Source organism: Asterias amurensis, chromosome 17 (assembly GCF_032118995.1).
Source record: "Asterias amurensis chromosome 17, ASM3211899v1".
In the NCBI taxonomy this organism is placed as follows: domain Eukaryota; kingdom Metazoa; phylum Echinodermata; class Asteroidea; order Forcipulatida; family Asteriidae; genus Asterias; species Asterias amurensis.
Window position 1 is genome coordinate 13,588,862 of NC_092664.1, and position 20,515 is coordinate 13,609,376.

General features: G+C 39.4%; 1 protein-coding gene across 2 annotated transcripts in view; it reads left to right on the top strand.

The window, feature by feature from the left end:
• Positions 1-338: 338 nt before the first annotated feature.
• Positions 339-20,515, top strand: part of LOC139949769 (endothelial transcription factor GATA-2-like) — a 48,249-nt gene continuing 28,072 nt past the window's right edge. For both annotated transcript variants that reach the window (XM_071948304.1, XM_071948305.1), the window contains exons 1-2: positions 339-676; positions 11,763-12,875. In XM_071948304.1, coding sequence (XP_071804405.1) covers positions 11,849-12,875 — 1,027 coding nt within the window. In that variant the 5' untranslated portion in view covers positions 339-676; positions 11,763-11,848. The remainder of the gene's footprint in view (positions 677-11,762; positions 12,876-20,515) is intronic.

The following is a 20,515-nucleotide window of genomic DNA, read 5'->3' on the forward strand; positions in this document are numbered from 1 at the left end:
GAACCATCTCCATTATTGTACAAACACAGTGCATAGAGCTAGTAACGTACGTTCTTCTTGCAGGCGGACAAGTTTGACATAAGTGCCTGCCCTTTCTGCTGTGGTTATGACCACATACAAACCATAGTCCTGTGTTCGGTTGCTTTATTGAGCAACCAATCCCCAAATTAACCAATCGGATGCCGAGTTCATCACCGCTCTAACCCAGTCGTGGTCAGTGGCTGGTGACCTCAACGTGCACCAGCGATCATACCTCGGCTACCAGCGACGATTGTTCAACCAGTTGCTGGCACTGGCAGATCCCCCCACCCCAAGCCCTCTTTGCGTGCAGTGACAAGCGGTACACGGTGTAATGTTTATTCAATTGCGGATTGCTCATGCACCGGTGACTTGTGTGTATAAATTATCAAGTAGGAACATGCCAGCAGTACACAGTACACACTTTTCACATTAACTTTAGAGATAGCCCTACAAGCAGTCACGAGAGAATAATAACTCCAAGTTCAACAAGTATTTTTCCATCAGCACTCACTTTTTTTACGCAAAAAAAAAGTCAGACGGTTGTAGTAGTTTCTTCATTCTGCTGGAGTGAGTGGAACCTGTGCCGGATCGCCCTGCCTGCTGCTAGCTCCCGACGTCCGACTCTATTATCCAGCTATCTGACATTCGTAAATTTGTAAGTACCTTTATTCTGAGATATCGGTTTTGGTATCGGTGGATCTTTATGGGCCATTGGGATCTATAGACAAGATGAGATACGAGGTTGTGATAGAGAGAGACTCGGGCAATGGTTGCGAGTCTGTGGTACACAGACACGGAGTCTATAGTCCCTTAAAATACACCGTAATCTCTGGGGTTATTAGCAAGCACGCGCGACTCGCTGCTACAGTGCCGGTGGGCCGGGCGTACTTCCGCACGGTGCTTATCACAACCTCCTTGGTGGTGGTTTTATCGCCAGATAGCCAAGTGGATGTTTAGAATTGGAAGATATCACAACTTTTGTCCTCAAAATAGTGCGTGCGTTGCCCTCTTGGAACTTCAAGCTCATTCAAACCCTCCACTCTATATAGACAGCTTCCAATCGAAGACTTTATCTCAAAACCAAAGTAGTTGTCAAACACTCTAGACTGTTTTAAAAAGTTACACTTCTCTCTGGCGGTAGGAATATACAGAATATACTTACAAGTAACAGGAGAAGTATTTTGGGAACTTATTATTCACAATTTATTATTTATCCACTTGATTTGTGTCGAAGGAGTTTATTTACATATTAAAAGTTGTAAACGTCCAGTATGATTACCATTTTTCTTTTATCTTTTCTTTGCAAAACAAAACGATAAAAATAGATTACGGGATTTTTGTAACAAAATTTTGCTGGGCCAACATTCCAATCTATTTGGTTGTAGCGTAGGCATGTACTTGACAACTTGTGTTGCTTAAAGGAACACGTTGCCTTGGATCGGACGAGTTGGTCTATAAAAAAGCGTTTGAAACCGTTTGTTATGAAATGTATTTGGTTGGGAAGATGTTTTAAAAGTAGAATATAATGATCCATACAAGTATCACTCAAAATTGCACGGTTTTCATTGCACGTCGCGAATTAATACGGTCGGCCATTTATGGGAGTCAACTTTTTGACTCCCATAAATATGGCCGACTGTGTTAGTCGACGAGGTAAAATGAAAACCACGCAATTTTGAGGCATATTTGTGTAGATCATTGTATTCTACTTTTACAACATCTTTGTAACCATATCAATTTTATAACAAACGGTTACAAACGCTTTTCAAAGACCAACTCGACCGATCCAAGGCAACGTGTTCCTTTAAACACTCGTTTGCATTAATAGCTCATTCTTGAAATTTAGCAAATGTTTTGTCTTCCGTCGCAGGTAGAAACATAACCGTACAGACACTAAATAATAAGAATCGTTTTCAAAGTGTGAATTCATTCAAATTCAGGATTTTTCAGAAACACGTCTTGAAAGTATGTTGTAAAAATACAGTCAAAATTGTTCAGTCACTAAACAAAATAGAACCCGAACAGCACCAACAATCTGCGTAGGATGCTTGAAAGATTATAGTTTTTCTTCTGATATTTCCAATGTTGGGAGATGAAAAATAAATAAGAAATTATCCAAGATGATGTGATTTTAGTCAGAAATAATCCGATACTTTTAAGGTTTTGGAGCAGTCGATCTATCATCTTCTTCGCGCCTTTCACGCTGTTTTTACCGGTTGATTTATCAACACTTTGTGCCTCACAAGCATGTACTTCTAAGAATGAAAGGCAGTGGACACTATTGGTAATTACTCAAAATAATTATTAGCATAGAACCTTAATTGGTAATGAGTAATGGGGAGAGGTTGGTAGTCTAAAACATTGTGAGAAACGGCTCCCTCTGAAGTAACGCAGTTTTCGAGAAAGAAGTAATTTTTAACGAATTTAATTGCGAGACTTCAGAATTAAATTTTGAGGTCTCGATAATCAAGCATCTGAAAGCACACAACTTCGTGTGACAAGGGTGTTTTTTCTTTCATTATTATCTCGCAACTTTGATGACCAATTGAGCTCAATTTTCACAGGTTTGTTATTTTGAACATATATTGAGATACACCAAGTGAGAAGACTGGTCTTTGACAATTACCAATAGTGTCCATTATCTTTAAGAATTAACTACACATCATAATTATTAATAGTCAATTCTTAGTCAATGCAAAGCTTCAAACGTCACTCATTGTACTTTTGATAACGTGTGTGTATTTTCTTCGTCAATGGGTTTTTAAAAGAATAATGTAAAGAATACAAGAGTTTTAAAAAGCACAATCTGCAATTTTATTGACGTTCATTTTGAAAAGGGCTATTTGGTTATATTTACTTAAAGAAAAATTATAGACAACAAAAGCAAATGTCACGAAATTCTAAAATTTTCATTCTGATTCAAAATGAAAATATCGGTAACATTTTACGTTGTAGCTCGGGTGCAAGACCCTCCTTAACAGTAGATTGTAATGATCCAATGTTTGATTGTTGACAAAAAACTTTGCGGTCTGTTAAAAAAAAATACTGAGTTTCATACTACATTTTAAAACTAACATCTGAAAATTTTTATAATTAAAAGAAGTATTTATATCCTCCGCTTGTATAAATCTTGAAGATTCAAAAACCATTACAGCACTCCTCGTCTCCTATAGAAGGTCCTATAGAGGGTTTGAAACGGTATTCGGTGCCTGGCTTTTCGGTGCCTGAAACTGGCTTAAAATTCTGTATAATTTTGTGCGAGTTTTCTTTTTCTATCAATTATTTTAACTTAAGGAGAGGGAAAAATCTGAAACAAAAGGATTACTGGTTTTTTGTGTTTATCATTCTTTTGGAGGTGAAGTTTCTTTTGAAAGTTAGACGAATGGTGTTCACCCAAAGGACATGGCAGCAGCCACTGGAAAGGCCTCACTGCATCAATAACTTGATTCTCGGCTAAGCGAAAAGTTTCGATCTTGCAAGTGACTTTACCGTGTATAAAACGACATTTTGAACGAGTGTAGACGAATTATTACCGTCTGTTTTTCAGCAAACACACCATCCGTCCAAATTATGCGAATAGTTCGTAAAATTAAATCATTCATTTTAAGTGGAAAGAACCATGGAGGTAGAAATAGATGTTTCTACCTTCATGAAAGAACGAAAAACAGTGGACGTTTTGCCAGTAAAGGCCTACATTATTATTTGTTTTCTTTTTTTTTCGATTTAGGCAGTTAGGGTCAAAGCACTGTAGATGATTTTTTCTCCCCGTGGATGATGTTGAGTGAGGTTTTTAAAATCGGCGAGCTGTCACATTGATGTTTAACACAACGAAAACAATGAATATTATTAGGTATCGACTCACACACTTCTTTTTAGTCTTAACATTTCTGACTTTAGGTGTTGCGTGTATATTGACAAAGCTGCATACAAGCCGCGCACGGTGGGGATACTAAACACTAAACATAACAATGACGGCAATTTGGACAATTTAGCCGGCTGGATCCGAGTTTGGGGCCCCCACACATCCACCCAAATCATCTTCACTCCATTAAACTTCATCTAAACAAACCGGGCGTAGCGTCTTGCACTTCAAATTAGGTTCCCTCCTCTGTTCTTTCGTCTGTCAGCATGGTTCTTGACTTATAAGGAGATTATCGTTGGACGGGTTTTTGAAGAAATGTTTGTTTTTGTTAATGCAGCTAATGAATGTTTTACGCTCAACACATTTCTGGATGTAAGCCTTTTATAAGTCCATCCTTTAATTGTTACCAGTCAGTTCACTGGGCAAATCTCAAATCCCTTGTCCACCCGCAGCTTTTTTCCAATATTGTAAAATTGAAGCAAGACTTAAGAAATATACACACCATTTTACTCATGGTGTTACTACTTCAAGTTGAATATTGATACCTCGCCATGCAATGCCTCAAATCATATTCATGATTATGTGAATGATACTTTTTAAAGGGTCTGAATACTTTTTGTAGAACACAAAACACAATGTCCACAGATTTACATTAAACTCACACAGTTTGAGGATACTGATGGTAGAAAGCTTCCAGTAAAATATTACTTGCTGAGGTGCTGTAGTTTTTATCCTTTAAAACACAGAGCTACAAGCGGTACTATTTGATAGAATTTTGACCGGTTCTGAACTGTTGTAACTAAAAAAAACAACAATTTGTTTGGAGGAGAAGGGGTGCTTACATCAAAATGTTCGAAAGGGGAATTGTTTTGGGAAGAGTGCATTCATTCGTATCGGTTCGTCTTCATTCCCACTGTAGTCATATAGTTGTTTCTAATGGTGCTCACAATGTTGGAGATCGTGAAACTCAGCAATATGGCAATAGGTTTATTTCGAAATCAAAGTATGTAAACGATTTGTTCCCTGTTATATACCTTGTATAGGCGAGTGAGAATGTGGATGGATTTGTTACATGAAGTACTCACATGTGTTTGTATATATACCTGATACTACAACACCAATTTCTAACCAGAGGTTTGATACAACTTGGGTTTTGTTATTTTCACCAACAGATCACCACTTACGGATGCCTCAGACGCGATAACTTTCTTAGCTCGAAGTAATAGTAGAATCATTTGAAATCAACAACAATATGCTAACCATAGCTCCGTGGGTAAACACAGAACCCCTTTGTCTAAATATCCAGCAAAGATCAAAACAAGTTGTGTAAATTTTTCTTAGCACGGATAAAAATCCTCTAAAGTAAAACACATCTGCAAAACAGTCCTTTAAACACGTCGAACAACGGGATAGAATTATTCGAAAACCCGGTACAAGCAGCGTGTGCTACATGCCCAGAGGTGCCCAGAGGGACTGTGTGCACCGGGGTTGTTGCGGTTCATACACGCTCTTATCTCTTTCCCGTAAATTTTGTTACAGCCAAACTTCTGCCTAACCATTTTTTTTTTATCACTACACCTTTACAACTACAACGCCCCTCCCACTGTATACTTAATGCAACAATATATTCTACCTCATAAATAATGTACCCTAATTGCTAGCATTTTTTCTCTCTCGTCAAGCCCCACGAGGGGGGGGGGGGGGGGACCAAACCACTTGACTTGTGGACTCGTGTAGAGCAGAGCGGCACACAACGGTATCCCAAAATATGTGTTTCTAACCAACCACAGGCCCGGGCGCAGCCGGTGCGGGGTTTACTTTAGCGGTGCCGGGATGACTGGGCCGTCGAATGCCTGCACTGGACGGTTGTGTGGTTACGTCTGCTCTCGGTAAAATTCCCCACTTGTTGGACTTTTTTTTCCAGCTTCGGCATATTTTGCGGCCACCATTTTGGCGGAGGTTTGCGTTTGTTTTGTTGTTCACCCATCAAAATCAAAATATTTATTTCGAAATTTCAAGATCAGTTGTACCCTTTCATGCTCAAGCAGATGACTTGCCAAACATGATTGACAAACAAACCATTTATTGGTGCCTAAAATTAGCATTTATAGATATTAAGCAAAAACAATGACACTTTAAGGTATATTTCAAGGGTTAAGACTAAACCCACGCCCCCAACACACCTAACCCATACTTTCTCTAATATAGGCCCCGGCATCCCCAAAACTAGCACCCACCCCCTGCCCCGCCCATAAATCCTCCCCTTCCACATCAAAATCGCAACACAAAAACCCCGATCAGACATCCAGGTACATTATAGTTCCCTTGTTGTGGGGGTTTCTTTATGTACAAGTATCACTTCACAAATCTAACAAAAAATTCTTGACAAACTTGTCAAGGTTAAAGATAAAACTGATTTCAGTTTTTTTCTTCTTTAAAATAAGTGAACTGGTGTTGACTCTTTAGGATATCACGTTACACTCGTTATTTTCAGCTCTATTGTTGGGGAACAAACACACAACCACGATGTAGGGCATTGTACTTACGGGTCCACCGGTTGCGCTTGGTTCATGACATAGGATTTTTGTTTGATCAGAGTGGAGTGGTCAAACCGTACAAAAAGATCCAAGTCTCCTCCCCTTGAGTGCTGGGTAAACTTAACCCAAGAAGAATCCACCCAAAAAAATAACTTACAGCTTTGTCAATATTTTGTATTAATATTTTGTTGACCAGTTTACACGGAGTTAAAGTCAGCAACATTATGGGTGATTTTTTTTAGTGTACCAGTCGGGAGGCGCAGATGATAACCCTCGTGTTATTTTACATGTCCATTTATCAGTTTTGTGATTATAAGTAAGTTTCGGGGTTGAAGTTCATGGAGCTTAACACAAACAAAATGCTGCGTAATGGGAAGGTACACGTTTAGTAATTACTCAAAACAAATTAACTTAAAAACTGACTTGGTAACGAGCAATGGAGAGCTGTTGATAGTATAAAACATTGTTAGAAACGGCTGTGATCTCGTTGAAATGGCGGTACATAAAACATTATTTGTATTGTACTACTGTATAGCAGAGCAAAATGTTATGCAAAATATTTCAGTTGCTACTAAAAAATCATAAATTTCCTACTCAATATTGGCATTCAGTTTGCACACAATTTGTCCAAGTTATTTGCTAAAGCAAAAGTGCTGGATGATATAAGCGTTCCTTGTAGTCAATTGTATTGTGTTGTATTGTATGGTAGAACAAGATAAGGAAATATTGTTTTGTTTTATTACGACAATGCATCCCTTTGTTACAATACATGGTCGACATTTCCTCATAATTAAGTGTCACAAACAGTGAGATCTCTGCAGTATTGTGTGAATGGCATCCGTCTGTGTCCGGACGTTTATCCTGTCCACGACGGATGATGTTATGTAATAACATCCACTTTGGCTGTTCATGCTGCTGACGCGCGGGATGATGGTGGTAAGATGGCCTCAAAATGAAGTGGAAATGTTTTTGTGTTTTGGGGGAAACATCAAATTTCTCATTGAAACAACTTCCTCATTGTGAATTGTCCATTAGTCAAATGACCATTTAAGGCACTGGAAACGTTTGGTAATTACTTAGAAAAATTATTATCATGGAAACTTACTTCGTAACTACGAGCAATGGCAAGCTTCTGTTGCGAATATAAAACATTGTGGAAAAAAAAAACCGGCTCTCTCCATCTCTGAAGTAACGTAGTTTTTGAGAAAGAGGTAATTTCTTACTGAAATATAAGCCTGAAGCCCTTTTTATGCATCTGAAAGCACACATTTTTGCAACAAGGTGTTGCTTTCTTTTATTAATCTCTTGTAACTTCGATGACCAATTGAGACATAATTTCCACAGATTTATTGTTTTACGCACGCGTTGGGATGCACCAAGTGAGAATGAATGGGCCTTGTGTTTACACGCTGACAAGTTCACATGGTTTTGAACTATTTTCTCCTGACTTGCCAAACGAGTTAAGCCAATATTTTCACAGGTTTTTTATTCCATTGAATATTTTGGATCACACAAAAAATGAACACTGTCTGCCACCATTTTGTGATACCTATCAAAAAATGTCAATGCTCGGTAAATTTGGGATGCAAAGATTGGGTACATTGTCATCGTGTGAAGGGCGGAGCACGTAGATTATTTACCGTTTGTACATTACTAACAGTCGAACGACAATGAACCGGGCTCTTTCGGTTTGTATTTAAACATTTTTTGTTCTCTTATCTGTTATTCACTTTTGGGATCCGAACATTAAAAGAAGGTCATCAATAGTTGGACTTCAAACCGTACATAAAAACACATGTGTAAGGCCTTGCTGTAAAAAGATAACATGAAGCTACTGTATAGAGAAATGCCCGTACACTGTATGAAATTTGACCGTGATGTACTCTGGAGTTAAAGGAACACATTGCCTTGGATCGGTCGAGTTGGTCTTTGAAAAGCGTTTGTAACCGTTTTTTATAAAATGCATATGGGTAGAAAGATGTAAAAGTAGAATACAATGATCCACACAAACATGCCTCAAAATTGCGTGGTTTTCCTTTTACCTTGTCGACTAACACGTCGGCCATTTATGGGGGTCAAAATTTTGACTCCCATAAATGGCCGACCGTGTTAGTTCGCACAGTAGAAGGAAAACCACGCAATTTCGAGGCAAACTTGTGTGGATCATTGTATTCTACTTTTAAAACATCTTTCCAACCATATGCAGTATATAAAAAACGGTTACAAACGCTTTTGTTTTGACCAACTCGTCCGATCCAAGGCAACGTGTTCCTTTAAAGGCAGTGGACACTATTGGTATTTACTCAAAATAATTATTAGCATTGAACTTCACTTGTTAACGAGTAATGGGGAGAGGTTGATGATAAAACACATTGTGAGAAACAGCTCCCTCTGAAGTGACATAGTTTTTGAGAAAGAAGTATTTGTCCACGAATTTGATTTCGAGATCTCAAGTTTAGAATTTGAGGTCTCGAAATCAACCATCTAAAAGCACACAACTTCGTGTGACAAGGGTGTTTTTTTTTCTTCATTATTATCTCACAACTTCGACGACTGATGGAGCTCAAATTTTCACAGGTTTGTTATTTTATGTATATGTGTTGAGATACACCAAGTGAGAAGACTGGTCTTTGACAGTTACCAATAGTGTCCACTGTCTTTAAGCACATTCAGAATTAAAAATGTATTTTTTTTAATTATGATTTATTTTCCTGGTCAAGAGAAAACCCTTCTCATCCATTCACAGTTCCGGTTTCCACAATCCTTGGTATAATAATGTCCTTTAAAACTGCACTTGATTGAAATTGGTATTGAGATTATTTTTTTAAAGAATCACACCTTATTGTTCAACTGTAAAAGTCAGGGAAACACCGCGCACTAACTAAAAACATTTATGTTTCTCGTGCTCCCTTGTATTCCGTTTCTCGCGAGTGGCCTGTATCATTTGAATTCCTCGGAAAGTAACAGACTCTGAGTTATTTACGGCATTGTAAACTATTTTAGTTTGTGTAAAAACTTAAGACCCACTTGAGTATGTTATTCCTAGAAGCTCAGAGCGGGTTTGTTACCATTTAAGACATATTTGAAGTGGACTAATAGTTTCTTGTTCCCCATGCCTTGTTTTCTGACAAGCCCTGACGCATGGTTTTCATCCGAAAGTCACTGTCGCAACGTCTTAAAAACACCGCAATTAAAGGCACTGGACACTGTTGGTGACTGGTTTACTCAAAATAAATATTAGCGTAAAACTTACTTGGTAATGAGCTACCGAGAGCTGTTGATAGTATAAAACATTGTGAGAAACGGCTCCATCTGAATTGATGTAGTTTTTTTAAGGAAGAGGTAATTTCTCACTCAAATATTAAAGGACTTTAGATCTGAAGCCTTTTTGGGGCATTTGAAAGCACCAAGAGTGCAAAAAGGGTGTTTTTCTTTCATTATCCTCTTGCATTTTTGATGACCAATTGAGTCAAATGTTTTACAGATTTGATTTGGTTATTTGATGCATATGTTGGGATACAATAAGTGAGAATACTGGTCTTGACAATTACCAAACGTGTCCAGTGCCTTTAAAAACATCACAATTGAGGCCCCTTTATATTTTAGTAGTCCTAAATAAGACAAAGTTTACGTTGGTCGAGAGCCTGCATTAGTCAAGTGTCGATGGGGGCCAACCCCTCGGTTCAACGGGGTTAATCTCATCACTGTCGAGCCGATGGACCCCGGGGGAGAGAGGCGTTAATACCCGCTGGAGTCTCTCGCGCGACACGGAGCAGTATGGCTTTGCTCAAACTCCGCGGTGTTGTGACTTTGCTCGTGTTGGAGACGTGTTTTATTTTCTGCCACACGGATGAAGGTTCATGTAGAGAGGAGATGGGAGCACTGGGGGGGGGGGGGGGAGTTTGGGGGCACACATAGAAGTCGTACTTGGAAAGAGTACATATTGAATAAAAATGTCGGGGCAATCTTAAACTGCCCTGTTTATGAAGTTGTAATCTTTGATGAAAAAGAACACGACATTAATTGATTATGAACATCGAGCAACAAAAACAACTTAATGGCAGTGTACACTTTTGGTAATTACTTGAAATAATTATTATCATAAAACCTTTCTTGATTATGAGTAATGGGAAGAGGCTGATAGCATAAAACATTGTGAGAAACAGCTCCCTCTGAAGTGAAGTAGTTTTCGAGAAAGAAGTAATTTTGTGACCATGTGACCATGGTGTGACAAAGGTGTTTTTTTTTCTTTCATTAATATCTCGCAACTTCGACGACCAATTGAGTTTAAATTTTCACAGGTTTGTCATTTTGTGCATATGTTGAGTTACACCAAGTGAGAAGACTGGTCTTTGAAAATGTACCAATAGTGTACACTGTCTTCAGGACTATAAAAACTAGAGACACTCACAATATCACTTGCTCTTTCCACTGCTGGCACTACGGGTCGGGAGGCACATTTTTAAAGGATATTTTGAAATGTCTTTTTTTAGAAACGAAAATCATGGCAAAACAATGCTATGATCCCTTTACGATGCATGCATCAAACTCGGCACGGCTTGTAACTCGCAAATGCATTGATTTCGACTTGAGCCACCACACCCCCATATCGGCCGGCAGTCAAGCTTCACTGACACCTGGTCCATACCGATACCTGTCCCCATGTGGGTTAGGGCTCAAGAGTCGGGTGTGAGAGGGGTCAGTGGGTGATGTTATGGGTTACTTCAGGCATCAGGGGTGTCAATGGGTGATGTTATGGGTTACTTCAGTGTCAACTATCATGTAAGGTGTGTTTGAGGGTCGTGACAGCAGGCCTGATCAAGGGGTCTTTTTTTTTTCCTTTTTTGATGAATGCTGCAGTCTGATTTTTGGTTTGATTTGAAATGGTTTATTGTAATAAAAAATTGCATTTGCACCCAAAGGCTGCAGTGCGGTCAATTTTACAAAGAATCCGCAGGGGGAGCGTTCCCAGGCAACTCTAACTCACTTTTTAAAAGTTAAATCATAAAATGCCGACGACTTTTAAAACTCTTAAAAAGATAGTGTTGAACTCAAACTTGAAAGGGTGTGATTTGGCGATAACTAATGAAAAGTGAGGTTTCACTGGTGTATGTTTCAGGCCTGTATGCTTCGTTTTTGAAGGGGAACGGGCACTAAGGCATTGTTACCTTGGTAAAGGCCACCATGAGGAAATTGTTAATTTCTATACTGGAGCATATCAAGGGCAGAGAGGCAATGACCAGTGGGCATGGAGGCAATTGCCTCTGCATGTTGCCTCTGCGAAGTATCGTGCCTGTTATCTTATTCTAAAAGTTTATTGTTTTTCCTTTTTGGCTTTGCAGGCACTCGGACGCTACACACTAGGTCCTCAGCACTGATCATTTAGCCAGACCATTTATTCTACGGGTGTGCATCGTTCCCCTTATGGATGTTCATGGAACAAACTGACCCCTCCTGGCCCCATCAAGGAGCACTTAGCACCAAGTCTCTCTTCGTAGAGCAGCCACACCTAGGAGTAGTGAAAACAGAGAGCGAGTGTTCCGGGGGTGAATCTCGATCGAGCGGGGACGAGGTTGACCGGAGTCCCGGATCTGTCTCTTCATCGCGAGGCGATCGTCACAGCTCCGTCAGTGGTGCCTCTTGCGCTACCCCATCACCCACGCCTCCCTCTCAACAACCAGGATCAGCAACCCCTCCCGAAATCCCCTCAAACCACCACCTCTTAACGAGTGCCTCCTCCAACGCTGACTTGTACCGAGGCGCCTCAGCTTGCCTTGCAGAGCCCTCTGAGCTCCTTCACAGCGAAGACGTTGAGGTTTTCTTCAGTCACCTCGATCGCCAGCCCTCACCAAATAACCAACCTCAGCAGAACCTCCTGAGGAGCGAGAACCCTCCTCCAGCCATCCCCGAACCCCAGACTGTTATTAACCCTCATCATCACCACCACCAGGACTCGCACTACAACACCTCCATGATGTACCAGTCCCCGATGACCAACCTCCCGAGTGTCTCAGCAGGAGGCATACAGCACTCTTACGACAACTCGGCTTTCTTGCACTCAGCCGGTAGTCCGGTCTACGTACCTACAACCCGCCCAGCTGTGCTCTCGATGCCTCACGCACACTCCCAGTACCTCCAGGCCACAGCCCCGGCTGGGTCCCCTCAGCAAGCCATCCAGGGAGGCAGCCACGCTGCCGCTGCCGTGTGGAGCCAACAAACAGACGGTGGGTATGCCGCCACGACCACCTCGCATCCACCCGTGGGTCAGCGGTTCGCCTTCCCACCCAGCCCGCCGATCACCTCGACGGGGAGCCCCCTGACGGCACGGCATGCTGCCACGGCCCATAATGGCCTTGGTGCGTACTATGTGAGCCCTGAGATCGCCTCCTGGTCGGCTCCTTTCGATAGCTCCGTGGCATTACATCCCAACATGATCGCAAGACGCCCCAGTCCAGGTAAGAAGAAAGTCTCAATTTACCCAAAACGCAAATCAAAACTCCATACAAACCCAAATAAACACAGACCAAGGAGACATTATTGATGTTACTAATAAATTAAATACTCTTCAAAAATAAATAAAATACCCCCATTTATAAAAAGTTTACAAAATGTCCCTGAAAAGGTGTAGTATGCAATCCCCTAAACACCTTACAACCAAAATGAAGTTTTCTTCACAGAATTCGGAGATTTAATCCCTATGAGCCGTGATACATGTGATATTAATTTGACACGCGAAGGGGCAGTTAGCTGTCACCCCCACCCAATTCAGCATTTGGATTATTATGGTATCATTTTCAACAACACCTTTAAAGTTAACAGGGCCATCCTTAGAAAAGTTTTCCATAGATTTCAGTTTAAAAACATTCTCAAAAAATTGTACCAAAAACATTATGTGAGAATATAAGTTACTCCAGCCACTACAGCCCTTTGATTGTGTTGATCATCCAGAATCGGGTTCACATCGATCAAGTGGAGAGGACATCAAAACCGCCAACTTTTTCCCCAGCAATTCTAAACACTGTCTTAAAACACCTGTGATTAGTTTAACATGGAGGAAAAACAAATTAGAATTCATTCAATTTCGAATCAGCAGGTTTCTCCTGTTGTCATGTACACTCACTCATAAGCCCCTTTTATTTTAAACGAGTGCAGTTTAGTAAGGAACCCTTGCTATTGTGAAAATACAACAATTTTTGTAGTGTCCAAGGACCCATGTAAAATCTTGTCCAAATACAAACTCTAAAAAACGTCCGTTGCATAAAACCTGGCCCATTTCTGGGTCAATCTAACGCGGAATTGAAGTACAAAAATTACCCAGAATCCGGTTAAAAAACCGGACCCGGAACTTGGCTCAAGGTTCCTGGGATCCGGACCAATCACGGCCCGGGAGATTCGAAAGTTTTGCACGTTGCAACATGCAGTTCTTGGTAATGTTATGCTTGGTTGTTTTGATTAATGTGTCCATATCGAAAGGGTTCGACTATAAGACCATGTTTTTTTTTTACAAACTACTGAGGAAGTGACATAGTTTTCGAGAAAGAAGTAATTTTCCCACGAATTTGATTTCGAGACCTCAGAATTAGATTTTGAGGTCCCGAAATCAAGCATCTGAAAGCACACAACTTCGTGTGACAAGGGTGTTTTTTTTTTTCATTATTATCTCGCAACTTTGAGGACCAATTGAGCTCAAATGTTCACAGGTTTGTTGTTTTATGCACATGTTGAGTTGAGAAACACCAAGCGAGAAGACTGGTCTCTGACAATTACCAATAGTGTCCAGTGTCTTTCTCTTTTTTAACCTTCCTTGTTCGGCTCATCTTCTATTCAGCTTCATTTGACGATCGAAGCTCAAACACTCTAACCCATTAAAGAAATGTTTTTAACACGTCATCTTAGTCAAAGTGCAATAAAAGTAATAACAACGAAGGTTGTGGATGTTAAAAATGTTTGACGACAAAGTATCGTGTTTAACCTGCTCTTAAACTGTTGTTGTTGTGATTTTTTTTTCAAAGAGAATGTTATTGATTTGGAACTTAAATACTATGTCAACGTAAGAAGGCAATACATGGCCATTTCACACCTTTTAAGTCCCCGTTCTTTTTACAAGGCGGTTTTTTTGGGTCGCCTCCCATGCAGGCCTCACCTCGTTAAGTAAGAAGTCAACTTGAAGCAAGGACCTTTAAGAAAGACACACAATAGAATTAAGTACGTGTCTTGGTTACTGAACAGTGGGATTAAGGTCTTAGCGGTATGTCGTGAAGTCATTGTGCTTGTATAGTAGTAACCCACACTCAAAGGGTGGAGTGCCGCTAAGCTGGGCACTTCGCACTTAGCCGGCTTGGATTAGCTAAGCAAACTTGTATTGTCCACTAACGTCTACTGGGCATATATGCGTGGAATAGAAATTATACAATTTGTGATACCTCATAAAGACAACTGCAGTGAAGGTGAGATCTGGTCCAATTGTATAGATCTGTTTAGCACGAACAAAAACTAGCTAAGCAGAACAAAATTATGCTTATCAGAAGACGGTTTTTACCAGCTAAAACACCATTTCACGTGGGGTATCTTTGACTGGTAACCTGCTTGTTTGCTTTTCTAATACAGTAGACATTGACATTGTTAATTAAGGCAATATTTTCTGTGGCCTGGAATTTACACGCAGGCCATGGAGTCAATGGCCTGTGTTGCCCCTGGTTTTGGCCTTGGTGCCCCTTCAAAAGTTCCCCATTGACTTTCAAGATTTTCCACTGAAAGTGCCCTCTGCAAAATTAAAATGGCCTTGCCCTGTAAAGATGTTTTCTGGTCTTTGAAATTAGGCACCTGCATGGTCTGTCTCGTGTCGTATGGTTTTCATGACCAAGTGGTCAATCCCCCACATTCAATTTGACCATCTACTATGCAAGTATGCTGATCATGATGGTCAACATGACTTTCTTGTTAGTCTGCCCATTGTCCGGAGGTTTTTTACAGCCCTGCGGTGGCTATCCATTGTCCACAACCTTTGGTTTGAATATTTTGTTTTACCTTTACGATGATATCCAGACCACATGGCCTTTGGGGTCGGTGAACCAACCTGGCTGGCTAGCGGTTCAATGGACTGCCTTTTCAAGAGCTTGTTTTGGAGAGAAACAAAAAACTTCGTACTTTGCTTTGTTCCTATAAGAGCAATTGGAACTTGTCCAAGAAGTGTATCGTTTGTGACTTTTCACATGGCTATCAATGTCACAGGATTCTTCCAGACACACCTGTGTCCTAATTGATTGGAAATAGAGAGAGACAGACAGGGAAAGGTCGACTGTGGTTCAAGATGGTTATTAAGTAGTCAACAAGTCAAGGAAAGTGTACGAGCATGGAGGTAGAGGGAGGGGTTAGGTTGTTTCGGAATCCTTAAAAATTGTATACTGCATGATGAAGTTATTCGTCAAGGGGTGGGGTGCATAAAACCTAACAACATTTGCCAACAGTTTTCAAAACCAAAACATGAAAACAACAAATTGCATTATGTAAGATATAGTTGTTGTCTAGTACCCGGACTGCACGTAACTAAAGTACTGACTGTGAATGGTTCCCTCCTTTCTCATGGTTTGCCTTATTGCGTCGGGGCTTGCCCTTAGAGACCGTGGACACTATTGGTTCTTGTCAAAGACCAGTCTTCTCACTTGGTGCATCTCAACATATGCATAAAATAACAAACCTGTGAAAATTTGAGCTCCATTTGGTCGTCGAAGTTGCGAGGTAATATTATGAAAGAAAAAACACCCTTGTCACACGAAGTTGTGTGCTTTCGGATGCTTGATTTCGAGACCTCAAATTCTAAATGTGATGTCTCGAAATCAAATTCGCGGAAAATTACTTATGTTTTATACTATCAACAGCTCTCCATTACTATATTAGAATTATTATTTTGAGTAATTACCAATAGTGTCCACTGCCCTTAAGTCTTATTTGTGTGAACAGCCAATTAGGACCATTGAGTTAGTTTGTCATTTCACAATAGCCAACAGCTATAGTTTGAAATACGAAATATGGCAGCTTTTCAACACATAATTTTAAAACTATGTCCATCCGGACCACTTTGAGAGAATTCTGACTGGTCCTCGGCTGTTTTAACTAGCATTCGGCCAGTAGCGGGCCGCTGTTCGTGCATTACCTCCATGGTTAGTTTTAAAGGCAGTGGACACTATTGGTAATTACTCAACATAATTATTGGCATAAAACCTTTCTTGGTGACGAGTAATGGGGAGAGGTTGATGGTATAAAACATTGTGAGAAACGGCTCCCTCTGAAGTGCCATAGTTTTCGAGAAAGAAGTAATTTTCCACGAATTTGATTTCGAGACCTCAGATTTAGAACTTGAGGTCTCGAAATCAACCATCTAAAACGCACACAACTTCGTGTGACAAGGGTTATTTTTCTTGCATCTCGCAACTTCGATGACCGATTGAGCTAAAATTTTCACAGGTTTGGTGTTTTATGCATATTATGTTGAGATACACCAACTGTGAAAGCTAGTCTTTGACAATTACCAATAGTGTCCACTGCCTTTAAGGGAAAATGTAATGTTGTTGGTCCCGTGCTAGTTTCATTTTGTACGGATTTCCCCGCTGATTATAGCTTACTCTAATGAGCCAATGTTTGTAACGGGCTTACCCGAGTTGCTCGGGCTCGGATGTGTAAGTTTCCATCCGTGTTTCGTCAAAGCCGAAACTATAACCAGTTTATTTTTGAGTTGAATTAGTCAGCTTGGTAATGGATAGGGTCAGAGTCATTGTTGTTTAACCGATACTCACATCTCTACACATTTTTTTGTGTATATTGGCGTTCTCGAGAGTTGGTTTATTTTTGGGGGATGGAATGGCCCTTTAATGTACTCGAACTTAACTTAGTAGGGAAAGAACTGCTGTATTATTTGCTAAGAGTACTTGACATTCATTCAGTTGCTTGTTTCAGGCTTTATTACACAATGAAGGCTTTGACATTACTTTAAACCACTTGGTGCTTGGTCACATATTTATTATGGCTGAATATAAGTACTGTACTGAGATGGGCTGAAAGCCTTCGTTTTGTTTAAAACCCATTGTTTTGATATGTTAATTTTTAGATATAGGCATTCAGTTAAACTATCAAGTAAACATTTAATTTCAAAAAATGTGATCGCGTTTTTGAGATTTGGCCGAAAATCCGGAGCGAATGGTCCACGCACGCAGGAAGACTTACACCATATGAATACACAATCCGATTTTGATTATTATGCCTAAATGCTGTTTGTTGGTTGTTGTTATTTACACCTGTCGTTATCCTTTTCTTGTATGTTTTGTTAATTGACTTCCAAATAGTATTTCATCCATGTGCTTTGATTTGCACCATTACAAACAATACTATGCCATACTTATTAGTGACACTTATTGGCGCACTCAATTTGGTTATTGACCGATAAATCACAATTTAAAGACCCAAACGATTAGGTTCTTCGTATCATTGATATGACATGATATGAAATTTGGCCAAAGATCTAGACTGAATAATAGCAGTAACGTCTAGCCTATGTATACTTCCCTTTGACAAGATATCTCATACAAAACAATAAAAACTGTGATTGGTCGCGATTTGTGATTACGAGATGCGATAATGGGCAAACTCGATCGATATTACACGTGCAGGGGAACACACAATGAGTTGGATGTCTAAAACGAAACCACATTTTCTGCTGTTTATATTTGATCGCCAAATCGATTGATTAAAGACTAACAGTTAGCTATCCTTGTGTATGAATATTGGATTTTCATATTTCATGTTTATTTCGTTTTATTCTAGTCCAAAACAAAAACGAGTTCAAAGCTATTGCCATCCTATATGATAGAAATGCAAGAATGGTAAAGGAACTTGCGTTTCGACTTTAATAGCTTCAATTCTACGTTTTTAATTTAGATACACATTTATATCTATACTTCTATGAAAAATGTCAAAAAGTACAAGCTGTAAAGACCCTGTATATAATATGAGATGGTCGAAATGTGAACACAATTTTTCATTTTGTTTCGGTAAACATTATACTTTGTGTATCATTGCAGGAATTGGGGTGTTAAAATTTGTTCTTGGAGAACTGTCTTTCGTTATTTTACTACCACGGAGTAGATTTTTAGGATGTTCGGGAGATTTATCAGTTCTGAAAAGAACTGTCATGTTGTGTAACAACTACCTGGGCGGAGGGTATAGAACATTGACTGTGACTATAGTTTCTTTCTAGTTATTTTCTAATTAAAATTACTCATTACTGTGCAAGTTTTGCCCTTGACGACTTTGACATGTTGTTCAGGACTACCATAAGTACATCTATGGGTAAAATTGAGGTAGTTGCAGAGGGTTGACTACAATGAAAAACCAAAAAAACTAGAGCCCTTTTTGATAATCATCCCACGGTCTATACTTAAGCTTATAGGATCGTATAACTACAATACCGCGAAAAAAATCGATGTGTTAGGAAAAAAATGAATTATGATCTTCAAGACAGAAAACCTCGAATTCTGTTTCAGTTATGACTACAAAAAATCCTGTAAAATAATGTTAATAGTTTTCAGCCTGTAATAAAAATGTCTGACACATTTCATGGTGGAAGAATGATGTCTAGAGTTTGTTGAGGGGTTATTTTACAACACGTATAATAAAACGTTCCCATGTACCGGTGTATCCATGTTTACATGCATAATATATAATGTCCACAAAAAGGCACAATTTAGTTTCAGTTTAAAGGTGTTCAGTATACGGAGACCATACAATGGACTTTGATGCAGAAGATGGTTTTGTGAAGAGGTTTTTTTTGTGAAACTAATCGTCCCAAAGCTTTCAGACTTAAAGGCAGTGGACACTATTGGTAATTACTCAAAATAATTATTAGCATTAAACCTCACTTGGTAACGAGTAATGGAGAGAAGTTGAAAGTATAAAACATTGTGAAAAACGGCTCCCTCTGAAGTGACGTAGTTTTCGAGAAAGAAGTAATTTTCCACGAATTTGATTTCGAGACGTCAAGTTTAGAACGTGAGGTCTCGAAATCAAACATCTGAAAGCACACAACTTCGTGTGACAAGGGTGTTTTTTTTTCTTTCATAGTTATCTCGCAACTCCAACGACCAATCAAGCTCAAATTTTCACAGGTTTGTTATTTTATGCATATGTTGAGATACAGCAAGTGGTGTGACTGGTCGTTGACAATTACCAATAGTGTCCACTGTCTTTAACTTTACACTGAAACCCAACATGTATTTGGTATTGTAATAAAAAAAAGTATTGGAGAAAGATCTCGGGTCAATGTCAGGTCAGGTCAAACTATGTTTTGCTAAATTAACTTTGGGTTGGTAAGTGAAGTTTCCAACAGCTTATTCTATTTTCGAAATAAAATGATTAGGTGTATAATAAAGGGTTTTTACCAGTCTGTTTTATCAGTCGATAAAATGGCATTTGAATTGAAGACCTCCCAAATCAGTCGTGGCGTAAAACCAGGGGCAGGGGCAGCAGCTCTTACTCGGAATCATTGCCCCACAAGTGCCCCTCCTGCTAAATAACAAAACCACAAATTTGAGGTACTTTATTAAGAAAACTGAAATAAGTACTTAATGGCTCGAAACATCAAAAGGCACCAGACTAAAAAATTATAATAATCTCAACATGAGCGAGTATCGCTAATAACGATTTTTATAGAGATATCATGGAGTTATGATCGGGATATCAACTACACTTGAGTACGGTAGATTATATCACTAAACAAGAAGATATAATGTAGCTACTGAAGATACCACTGGAATAGCACTGACGAATGAGGTCTATCTAGAATAGTATTGATAATTAATTATCACTTATATCAGATATACCGCTATACTATACAAATTTGCACAACATAGCATGCTGCAAAAAAGGAGTACATTTTAACCATTATTCACAAAGTAGGCCTACATATTAGCCTAAATTTTATAAGATTTAACAGTTTAGATTTTTCTATCAATTTGATAATCTATTCTATCAGCAAAACTCGAAAACTGTTTTGATTCAGTAAAGGAACAACAAGTGTGCTAAAACAACTTAACATTCCTGGATT